Source organism: Magnolia sinica, chromosome 1, assembly GCF_029962835.1.
Source record: "Magnolia sinica isolate HGM2019 chromosome 1, MsV1, whole genome shotgun sequence".
NCBI lineage: Eukaryota > Viridiplantae > Streptophyta > Magnoliopsida > Magnoliales > Magnoliaceae > Magnolia > Magnolia sinica.
The window spans coordinates 9,660,836-9,672,644 of NC_080573.1; the positions used below are offsets into that span (position 1 = coordinate 9,660,836).

The 11,809-nt window shown below is 39.5% G+C and overlaps 2 protein-coding genes across 2 annotated transcripts; one reads left to right on the forward strand and one right to left on the reverse strand.

Annotated features, from left to right (window-relative positions):
* Nucleotides 1–590: 590 nt before the first annotated feature.
* On the forward strand, nt 591–3,189 carry LOC131239152 (polyubiquitin-like). Its single transcript, XM_058236712.1, has 2 exons — nt 591–743; nt 1,313–3,189. The coding sequence occupies exon 2, from the start codon at nt 1,313–1,315 to the stop codon at nt 2,915–2,917; it is 1,605 nt and encodes a 534-aa protein (XP_058092695.1). The 5' UTR covers nt 591–743; the 3' UTR covers nt 2,918–3,189.
* Nucleotides 3,190–8,034: 4,845 nt separating this feature from the next.
* On the reverse strand, nt 8,035–11,250 carry LOC131239158 (probable xyloglucan endotransglucosylase/hydrolase protein 8). Its single transcript, XM_058236717.1, has 4 exons — nt 10,973–11,250; nt 10,260–10,360; nt 9,128–9,324; nt 8,035–8,540 (listed from the first exon to the last, which is right to left on the reverse strand). The coding sequence occupies exons 1-4, from the start codon at nt 11,160–11,162 to the stop codon at nt 8,138–8,140; spliced, it is 891 nt and encodes a 296-aa protein (XP_058092700.1). The 5' UTR covers nt 11,163–11,250; the 3' UTR covers nt 8,035–8,137.
* Nucleotides 11,251–11,809: the final 559 nt, after the last annotated feature.

An 11,809-nucleotide genomic window follows, 5' to 3' on the forward strand; every position in this document is an offset into this window, starting at 1 on the left:
CCCGGCCAGCTCTGCTGGGATCACAAGGGTATCCACTCCCCTCAAACGCGACCCACAATACTACTTAACGGCCATCCACTTTTGACTGACTTTTTTTGACGGCCACCTAACATCGAGAAACGCACTTCAATTGCGCGCAGACGGCAATGTTATTTCACGCGTCAAATTCTTAGGGTTAAATCACCTGTGTGATCAATCCCAGACGTCCATCAGGTGAGCCCCTTACCATATACTAATAAAATCATCATCAATCCGACCTCTATATTACTCATAGGATATTCTACCGCTATTTACCAAATCACACCGTAATATATTCACATATATATGATAATGCATCCAATTTTTAAATTTAAGCATACATCTAGAGTTTTCTACATGATGAACGTCTCCGATCTTGTACATGTCTCATGCTACGTTAGGTATTGCGTAATGCGATTATTTTTGGCGTATGCAGATGCGTCGACTACAAAAAAAAAAAAAGAAGAAGAAAACATCTTTCCTGCCTCGGTTGTCTCGTTCACGGTATTTCCGAGAAATCTCTGGCATTCCGTGAAGGCTGCCGTCTGCACTGACACGTGTCAATGTATGATTGGATACTTTTCCTTGGTAGTTTCGCCACCGACGATAGAAGAGGCGTGCCTGAGTCGGCAATCCGATTATAAATACACCCATTCGGGTTAGAGCTTCGTATTCAATCTTATCACTTTCTCGTGAACGAAAAAGCCCTCTTTCCCTCTCTCAAGGTAATGCCTTTTTCTTCTTTTTTTTTCTTTTTTTTTTGTTCTTGAAATTTCCTGAATTGTTGGTGCTTCGAAGCGATTTTGAGGTTTTTTTTTAAAAATAAAAATAAAAATTGTTGGTTTATTTTTCGCTCTATGATCGTAGATTTTCTTGATATCTGCTTCTTTTTTTTTTTCAAAGCATATCGTTGATTATTGGGTATTTTTTTTTCGAATTTCTATTATATATGATTTCAGATATACACGAAGATATACACGAAGATCTGATCCGTTGCGATTATCGATCTTTTTTCGGCAAAAATTTTTTGGATTGCTGATTTATTCGCTGTTTTATAATTTCTATTTTCTGATATCTGATTTCTATTATTTCTCTGCTAACAGAACAGATCCGTTTGTTTTTCATCTTCATCTTGTATAGACTTCAGATCTGATTGTTGATTCTTGATCTGCTTTAGATTCTTTGAAGAAACTATTTTTATTGTTTTTTTTTTCCTTAAAAAATCCAATCTTTCTTGATTTCCTGTGTTTGTGGCTTTCAAGACCCGTAGATCTGATTTTATTGCAATCTACAGATGCAGATCTTCGTCAAGACCCTCACCGGCAAGACCATCACTCTCGAGGTCGAGAGCTCCGACACCATCGATAACGTCAAGGCCAAGATCCAGGACAAGGAAGGCATCCCACCCGATCAGCAGCGTCTGATCTTTGCTGGTAAGCAGCTTGAGGACGGCCGTACCCTTGCCGACTACAACATCCAGAAGGAGTCTACACTCCACCTCGTCCTCCGTCTGCGTGGAGGCATGCAGATCTTCGTCAAGACCCTAACAGGCAAGACGATCACTTTGGAAGTTGAAAGCTCGGACACCATCGACAACGTCAAGGCCAAGATCCAAGACAAGGAAGGCATCCCACCTGACCAGCAGAGGCTGATATTCGCGGGCAAACAGCTGGAGGATGGCCGCACCCTGTCCGACTACAACATCCAGAAAGAGTCCACCTTGCACCTGGTGCTGCGTCTGCGCGGTGGCATGCAGATCTTCGTCAAGACCCTCACAGGCAAGACGATTACCTTGGAGGTCGAGAGCTCAGACACCATTGACAACGTCAAGGCCAAGATCCAGGATAAGGAAGGAATTCCCCCAGATCAGCAGCGTCTGATCTTCGCCGGAAAGCAGCTCGAGGACGGCCGAACCCTGGCCGACTACAACATCCAGAAGGAGTCCACCCTCCACCTCGTCCTCCGTCTGCGCGGAGGCATGCAGATCTTCGTCAAGACCCTCACAGGCAAGACGATTACCTTGGAGGTGGAGAGCTCGGACACGATCGACAATGTCAAGGCCAAGATCCAGGACAAGGAAGGAATTCCCCCAGATCAGCAGCGTCTGATCTTCGCCGGAAAGCAGCTCGAGGACGGCCGCACCCTCGCCGACTACAATATCCAGAAGGAGTCGACCCTCCATCTGGTGCTCCGTCTCCGTGGGGGTATGCAGATTTTTGTGAAGACCCTCACCGGCAAGACGATCACCTTGGAGGTGGAGAGCTCGGATACAATCGACAACGTCAAGGCCAAGATCCAGGACAAGGAAGGAATTCCTCCAGATCAGCAGCGTCTGATCTTCGCCGGAAAACAGCTTGAGGATGGCCGCACCCTCGCTGACTACAATATCCAGAAGGAGTCAACCCTCCATCTGGTGCTCCGTCTCCGTGGGGGTATGCAGATTTTTGTGAAGACCCTCACCGGCAAGACGATCACCTTGGAGGTGGAGAGCTCGGATACGATCGACAATGTCAAGGCGAAGATCCAAGACAAGGAGGGAATCCCACCCGACCAGCAGCGGCTGATTTTTGCCGGGAAGCAGTTGGAGGATGGCAGGACCCTTGCGGATTACAACATCCAAAAGGAGTCTACCCTCCACCTGGTGCTGCGTCTGCGTGGTGGTATGCAGATATTTGTGAAGACGCTGACGGGGAAGACTATCACCCTGGAGGTAGAGAGCTCGGACACGATTGATAACGTGAAGGCAAAGATCCAGGATAAGGAGGGGATTCCACCAGACCAGCAGCGACTCATCTTCGCTGGGAAGCAGCTCGAGGATGGGCGCACGCTGGCCGACTACAACATTCAGAAGGAGTCGACCCTGCATCTTGTCCTCCGTCTCCGTGGTGGTGATTTCTGAATATCTTCCTATCTGTCCTGATGCCTTGGTTGGTCTGGGTTGGTGAGTCTGTCTGTGGTGGTCGTGAGTCTATGGTTTGGTTGTTATATGGTCTAAGAAGTCTCTGTTTTTAGTAGTTTTTTCTTAAAAAGTTTGTGTGTTTGGAAGAAGTATGGAATCTAAAAAGGGTTCCCTATTCTATGGACAAGTAGATCATTAGTGGTCTATCTATGTTGATATTAATATGAAGTCTCTAGTTATTTGAATAAAAGTTAGCTCTTTCGGTATGGGTATATTTTTTCTCCAGTAGAGATTTTCCGATATCAAATTTATTTTTTTTCTTCTGAATTAAATTGCTCAACTGATCTCAAGAGAAATTAAGCTATATGAGCATGTTATGGTGCTCTAGCCGAATAGGCCATGAAAGGATAAAAGAAAATAAGAGTTTGGGAATGCATGCTCAGACTAGTCACGCTATATCTTTTATGGGTTGTAGATAACCAACCAATCCATCTGTTTGAAAGTGGGTGGCTATAAAAAATGAGAAGTTAGATAGTCAATTGGCTTATAAAACATGATAAGTTAGATAGTCAATTGGCTTTTAGCAATTCATTTACTGCTGCTGCTGCCTATTGTGAATTTGAGGGGCAAATATCGTGGAATGTATGTCTCATTAGGCTATTAATCCATTGGGCACATGGTGTCACGCCCCAAAATCCGGGTACAGAGTGTGCACCCTCAGACCCGAGTTTCAGTTCGTAACTCGTACACAAGGTGTACTAATTTAATTCATTAATCAGTTTAATTAGAGATGCTATTTATATTTAATATAAGGTCCATCATAATCTCAATCACACATGCATAATACTTAGCACCAATCAACTAAATATATATAAATCTTGATGACTCTTAAAATAAAATAAACTTTAAAATCATTCATTTATTATACCATTATAATATAATGATATTTATTCCATGTTAACATTATTACAAAGAAATAAATCTAAATAATTGCTCAAAGTCTCAAAATAAATGTCAGTATGCATTATTCGTTAATTAAACTGTGCTAACAAAATAAAACATATAATTAAAAATTTTTTAATGCCGCCACTTCATCCTTGGATATGTATGGCCATGTTTCAGACAGGTCGTGTTCAGGTACAGTAAATCTTTCCGGTTCTTGCGTCACATCATCTGCTACTGGCTCCTCTATACGGTTTTTTCCATCAATAAAAATGTAAGCTAGCCAGGCTTAGTGATATAACCCAGCATGGTTCATAATCATAGCAATTAAAATAATACATAAATACATGTACAATGATATGAATGTAAAATGATATATGAATGCATCAGATGGGATGATCGTCCATCTACTTGGATTGGAGGTCGTCAACCCGCGTCCACCCGTTGGGTAGGCTTCCACCTTTCGGTAGGCTTGGGCATAGCCCGCATCTGGTAACGCTCTACCAGGATCGACATTTCTTCCAGGGAGGGCCCCTAGGATCGACCATGCATTATGCAATGTAATGAATGAAGGATGATATGTAAATGCATATTTTTCATATTTGGCATAGTTATCTTGATTAAAATATTCACATATAAATTTATCGTATAATTATCATATCAAAATATTCAAACCAGTAAATCAATCAAACAATCACAATGATTTATTTTAATTTTAATGAATTATGAGACAAGTTGGGTTACTCACCTGAGTTTGGTAATATTGACTCTGCAATGTAATTAGGTTGATTTGAATTCCGGGGTCCTATCAATTATATCAACAAATTATTATTCATTTATTTGTATTACATGGTGGGGTCCACATTTGATTAACATTCTAAGTGGCCAAATCTAAAATAATTAAATAATTAAAATTATATGTTTATGTAAATTTAATTATCAAAATTTAGATTTTCTTTTTAAGATCCTGAAATTGAATGTCAAATAATTAATCAAGGCAACCCACCGGATGATTGGATCATCCAGATTCTTGAAGTACTATCATGTTTTGCCTCTACACATAAGATGGATGGTGTGGATCTAACCACACATACACCGATGGCCCATCTCGACTTTCTACGCCAAGTGATACCAACACTTGCGCAAAAATCTAAGATTCCTTTATTAAACACTTTTAGATCTGACTAATGTGGCCTATCTGATTGTTAGATTGATCTAAAAATTATGGCCCTTGTATATTTTGGCCTTAAGGATCATATGATCCGTACAGATCTATCTTAGCACAATCAGATTCCATCCATTTAATTTATTCCTAAAATATTACTAATTAGACCGAAATCATAAAAACATCACTTTATTAAAATTGCCTATACAGACCTATACAATGATGGTGTGGATGATCCACGCCATCCATTGTACAGATCAAGAAGAAATTAATAACATAATAAAAAGTTAAAAAGATCTAACGATTAAAACTTACCTGATCGAGCCTTCTTAGATTTTCCTCTTCCTTTTACTTTAGGCTTTCTATCTCCCCTTTTTTTTTTAATGCAGAAACCTTCCGTATCCCTTTTTAAAGAAAATTCTCATAAGATAGGATGAGCACATCTTCCCTTATCTTGAATTTGAATTTTTTTATGATATTTAATAAAAAATTTATTATTACTACTTCAAGAATCGATCCCTAAACCTCTCTCTCAACTAAAAATTTCGCTACCAACTCAATTATTGACTTGTTTTTTATTTTTTATTTAAAAATAAAATCTTTAAATATTTAATTTAGTTTTTTTTATAATGTACTAAAATTTAGGGTTGTTACACATGGCCCACTGATGATATTTCAAAACAATTAGATTATCAATTTCATCCGAGACTAAGAATTTCACCATTTTTGAGCAAGTATATATTTCAACTTGTTACAATCATCGTGTCAAACATTACACATGTACACTACTTGGAAATATTGAAGTTGATTTAGTAATTTAATTCAAATATCTGTAGATATATTATGCGTGGCTCATATTACATATGTACACTACTGTGTATAGTTAAGTTGATTTAGTAATTTAATTTGCTAATATACAATGCACAACTACTTTTAGACTCCGCATGGCTGAAATAGTTCGTTTTGGGTCCAGATCTAAGCTGGGCTCAGGCTTTATGTTTTTTGAGCCGGTCTCAGTTTGACCCTGACCCGAATGAGGCCTGCACCTTCAAACCCCTAGCCCTGTGCCTTGGCTGAAAATGAAAAGTTGGATGCCTGGACCTTATGAAATTTTATTATCTAAGGCCAGAGTTAAAATTAATCTGTACATTTGGGGCTCATAATTGGATAATATAAGCCATTGATCTGATGTATTTACCCCATCATGTATGAACATGACAAAAAACTGGATCCCGACCATTAAATCCATTTTGAAAGACAAGCCTCCACAATTAAATTTCCATTTATGTTCAAACAAATTTGAGGGAGAATGCTAGGTTACACAAGCCGGCTCAGTATAAATCCACTTCATCATCTAGTCCGACCCTTACCTCATTCTACTCTAGACCGTATTTTCATTTCGTTAATCTTGCCTTGCATGTGTCATTTATAACAATGTGAAAATGAGCTACTGTCCATCTTGAGCTCGCCACCTAATTAATCGAAGACAGCATGGTCCAGAGTCCATCAGCTTTGCCAACACATCATGACAAGGGTTTAGTCCAGAACACAGCACCATCTGCATCCAAATGATCCCAATGACCCCTTGGGATCATTTTCCTTAAAAAAGGAGTATCATCTCCTCAAGTGAAGTCTCGGATCCAAGTCCAACCAATAGATTACTAATTCCATCTTACTGATATCATTGACCGCACGCCATTTTAATGATAAATAAGCTAGAATCAGCTGTCCAATGTGATATTTTTTGTACTTTTTTTGGCCATGTGGACAACATCTGCATGTAGATGTGAGTACACACTTGCAATGTTTAAAAACAGTTTGAAGTTGGTCCAATTTGAGTTTAGAATTCCTCCTTCAATCCTTGTTAAAATTTAACATTTAGTTAGGGCATGTTTGGGTGCCACTTAAAATTGAGTTCATCTCATTTTAGTTAATTAAGGGTGCATTTGGTTGCAGCAAATATAATGAAATTTCATGCTATTTCATTATTAATTAGCCTAGTATAAATTATTATGAAATTTCATAATATTTGGTGCAACCAAACTCACCCTTATATAAATTGTTGGTTATGTTCTTCATCTCTAACAAAAGAAGTAATCTTCCAATACATAATTCTGATTAACTAAGATGAAGTCATTTTTAAGTTGCATTTAAACAGGCCCTTGGTATTTTTTTCATTGGAATTATTCGATGCTCTAGTTTAGTCGCATAATTAATCAACTAACTCCAAATGACCACTCTCTTCTAATTAAATGGATTTTCCTTTTTAAGTAAGGGAAGTAATGGAATAATGAAGAATTTACTTAAATTCATTTTAATCATGCTTTAATTAGAGATGTATCAAAATCAATACAATTCTCAAACTCAAGCAAATTTTAAAGGAACCATCGATGAAATGGGTCCTAAAATGAATTTAATTCCTTATTTGATCATCAACTGCCTGTGTTCTATCATCATTTTACGCAATGCTTTGTTTCCACTTGGAATTCCAAATTCAACAGGAATTGAGTAAAGACGGACCATGTGATCTAAGACGAAGCTTTGGACTAGGCTGGTGAATGGTTTAAACCAAATGAAAAGAATGTGTTTGCGTGCTACTGAAAATGAGTTTTAATGTGTTTTGTCCCTGCTTGAAACTGAACTACGGATTAATATTCAAATAGAGAATTGGCCCACAGGACATCCAACAGTCCTGAAATTTAACTGGGGGAAATATCTTGTGACAACTATCCGATGAATGGTTCAGATTTCAAACATGGCACACATGAGAGGCTGACAATCACTTCGCCTTGCTGGCAGTCTCTTTAGAAATGGAGAGGGAGCAGCTTTCCCAACAAGTGCAACAGCCACTTCAATTTTGATTAAAAAAGAAAATTGGTGGCACCCAAACAGGCCTAACTATTGTTCACACCAAGTTGTGCCATCTAAAAAATTAATATGAAATAAATCCAAAAAAAAAAAAAAAGAGGAGTGAAAAATGGACCCAATTATGCATGATTAGACTTCTCAATCACTCAAAATTCTAAAAATAATAAATAAATAAATAAAATTACAGCCACTGTTTGAGACAACAACAATTACTTAGAAAAGAAAATTACCAACTGATCTTTTCATCAATCCCATGGAGAAATAGAACACTCCTCAGGTAACTTAGGGTACCTCTCAGTATCCTGGCAGTAGTCATAGATAACAAGGTTCCTCCCAACCCAGCCAAGATCCTCCTTTTGAGGACCAGAGAGGCCCCATGCATCAGACTGGTCCCACCAGTTCTCTGTCGTCGTGGACACACAGGCCGGGTAAGGGTCTTCCCATTGACAGCCATCGGCCTGAAAGTCCTTGTACGAAGAGACAAAGGGGGCGTTCTTCCAATCTGTCTTCTCGAGCCCTCCTCTCGTGGCCCAGTCATCTGCATTCCATATGCTAGAGTACATGTACATTGCCTTCTCATTCGGGAAGAAATCGTTGGGCTTTTCCGTGTTCTTATACACCCTTATGGGGACTTGATCAACGAAGAATCTGTAGTAGAACCGTAAGCATAGTTAAGATACTGATCTAAGTCATGTCGGTACAAGCTGTTTGAGGTAAACCTACAGAGCTAGAATAACAATGAGAGTAGCTTATTCTTAGTTTGAGGCATATACTGGTTAATGTTTCAAGCACGTATAATCATATAAGGTCAAATGCCGTTACATGTGCATATATTCCATCGTCAATGTTTAAGCATCCAATATGTGCCACATGTGTTAATATATACATTAGCTATAAATGCTACATGTGCCACCATGCATGATAAGCTCCCACATGTGCCATAATCCATCCATACTGTTCATCTAAAAGTCCCGTCATCTATGACTTATCTATGTTTTACACCGTTTGGAAGCTCAGCAATTTGCAGCAAACAGCACACACACTGCTCAAATTACAAGTAGGGAGCTGTCTAATTCACTTCCAATATAGACAATTTCCACTGGCATAATGGATCTGCATTAAAGCATAATCAAGCCGAATCGGGCGGACGTCCAAACGAGCCCCAACATATGGGTGGACCCTATTGCTGACCATGTGCATTTCTAGCAACCTTGAAAACAAAGGGCTGTACTTACATTATTTGGTGGTTGTTCCAAAGAATGGAATAGGTGTGGAAGTCCTCAGTTGGATCAAACCACAGAACATGTCTCATTTCCCTTCCTCCAACTCCTGATTTGTATACATTGGTTTGTATTGTATAGGGCTGCCCTGTTCTGTTGCCCAAGAACTCAAAATCAAGCTCATCTCTTTCAGGCCCAGTATCTGAACACATCTGCATTAGCAACAAAAACAAAGCATTAATCTATACATTAATCTTCAATACAAAATACCCATTTCCCAAATCGGCCGCTAATTGATTCCAGTTGGGAATGAATGGCATAGATCAAAGCGGGCGAATCTTATCGCTGTACTATCTCGATCTGTTAGTAATAAGAAGTGGATCCTAGCTGATCCAACCATCCAAATCGGCCGCTAATTGATTCTAAATGGGGATGAATGGCATAGATCAAAGTGGGCGAATCTTATCGCTGTCCGATCTCAATCTGTTAGTGATAAGAAGTGGATCCTAGCTGATCCAACCATCCACCACCCTAGTGCGGGATCAAGTGGGGCCCACTTCTGATCATAGTTGGACATTGTTAGGATGGCGAGAGGACCTTGTGCCTTGATAAAAATTAACATAAGCCCATTTATTAATTGGCCCTTTTCATACTAGTTATAGGCCCCAAGGGCAGCAGCTAGAGAGTGGAATTTAAAATCTAATGGGCCCAACCAGTACTGGGTTCCACCCCCAAGATCTGATGGCCCTAGCCCATTCCTAATGCAAGTAACCCGACTGGCCCACCCAGAAAATGAACAGTCCAGATCTGACCCAACCTGAAGTTGTTGGGCTCGGGTAGGAGAGATCGGGTTCGGGTTGATCCCATTATATTATAGCTCACGGGTATAAAAAAAAAAAAATAGTACTAATCTGACAATCCTGGCCATCTAATTGATGGGTTTTTCTCGTTAACCAGTGATCAAATTCCTTCTAGCCGTCCATTTCAATCCACCCTGGGGACTGACCTGATTGTGCCATAGGTGGAAATTTTCACACAATGGGCTATCCACAATGGGGCCCACTTGATGGTCGGTCTGAAATTCCAATCGCTAACTGTGACCCACGCATACAATCCCTACGCATGAAAGAAAATCTAGACCACTCACATAGTAGGCCGTGACAACCCCAGCAGAATCTCCACCGACCAGCCTCAGCTTCATGCTAAACCACCCAAATCTGTATCTCTGCCGCGTTTGGAACCCACAACCTGTTTCAGAAAAATAAATAAATTTATTTTTCAAATAAAAAAGAAAAAAAAAAATATATTTAAGGGGATTTATTTGATACTCTGGCAGGGCATGACGCTTGATACACAGGCACCCATGAAATTTATGTGGGATATATTAACTCAAACGAAACCCACTAATTTGTGGAACCTACTGTTATTCAGTCGGACAATCCTAACCATTGATTCTTGGAAGTTCGTTTTTTGAAATACGGTCATCGGATGCTTTTCACTTTCAACCGTCCAATCAATCTCCACCAATCTGATAGCTACATGATCAAGTAATCTTAATTTTTGTCCATGATGCAACTAGACTGGGACCCATTATTTGGACAGTTAAATTCTAATTATTTTTATGCCACGTATGCAATTTAAAGGTAATTTCTAAGCGGCTGCGTATCATCCATCACACTCTGCCTGAGTATCATTTTTTTTTTTTTTTTTCTCTCATCATTTGAAGTAACCAATCCGTAAAAAAAAAACCAACAAAAAATAAAATAAAATTGCATCCCTTCCATTCAAGTCTACCATTTCTTTTTGTGGGCGTTTGGCAAGCCAAAAAAATAGAAAATCTCAATTGGGATTTTTGAATACCTGTTTTCTTGTCGAGATAGAGATACCAGGTCTGCCCATCAGCAGATGTCTTGAAATGATCTTCTGCCCACATTATATCGAAGTTATCTTTGAATGAGAAAGACCCTTTCCCTTCGTCTGCTTGTAGAGACGCCATGAGAGCTGCCATACTCACGAAGAGCACCATACCAATTAATACCTTCTTTTCCATTTTTGCCCCTCGCGATATCAGAACTCTAGGAAGGAGAAGGAAGTGTTTTCAGGCCTCAGCTTTTTAGAGAGCAGAGGAAGAGAATTTTTATGTGTGAGAGAGAGAGAGAGAGAGAGAGAGAGTACTGAAAAGGGCAGTATGATACACTGCCTGCGTCGTTGGGAGAAGTATACGCGAGTTTTGGTTCTGATAAGTGGAGACAATGATTCCGTAATCCAGACCGTTCGTATGTTGAGTTCCACTGTGGATTGACTATAAAATCATTAGTTTTTATAATTTGTTGTGCTTCGTTGTAATGCTTCCTAACCGTCTATATATAGGAATTTGATCGAAAGGTTCATATTGCTTCATCTAGGATTTTTTTAATAACCATAGTACATATACTAATGGATTCAGAAGATTAACGTTCTGGATTAAAAAATAGTGGGCCTACTTATCAGACTTGAGAAGCCGCGTATTATGCAATGATGCGTACCTTATTCTGAAACGAGCATGGGTAGATCTGAGAACGCAGGGAATGAAGTTTTCACGCAAGTAAGAAGATTTTAAAATCCACCACCGTTGGTTGAGTTTTACCAGTTCTACACGCAGCTCCTCTGGAGCACCTTTACACGCGGCACACGTGCTGACATGGGAAGTATACAAGG

What these genes read in the sequence shown, in the direction of transcription:
- LOC131239152 (XM_058236712.1), top strand. Translation starts at nt 1,313, where the DNA reads ATGCAGATCTTCGTCAAGACCCTCACCGGCAAGACCATCACTCTCGAG.
- LOC131239158 (XM_058236717.1), bottom strand. Translation starts at nt 11,162, where the DNA reads ATGGAAAAGAAGGTATTAATTGGTATGGTGCTCTTCGTGAGTATGGCA. An exon ending in CTATCTCGACAAGAAAACAG is followed by an intron (nt 10,361 to 10,972) that starts GTATTCAAAAAT and finishes TTTCTGAAACAG; the next exon opens with GTTGTGGGTTCCAAACGCGG. An exon ending in GGGTTGTCACGGCCTACTAT is followed by an intron (nt 9,325 to 10,259) that starts GTGAGTGGTCTA and finishes TTGCTAATGCAG; the next exon opens with ATGTGTTCAGATACTGGGCC.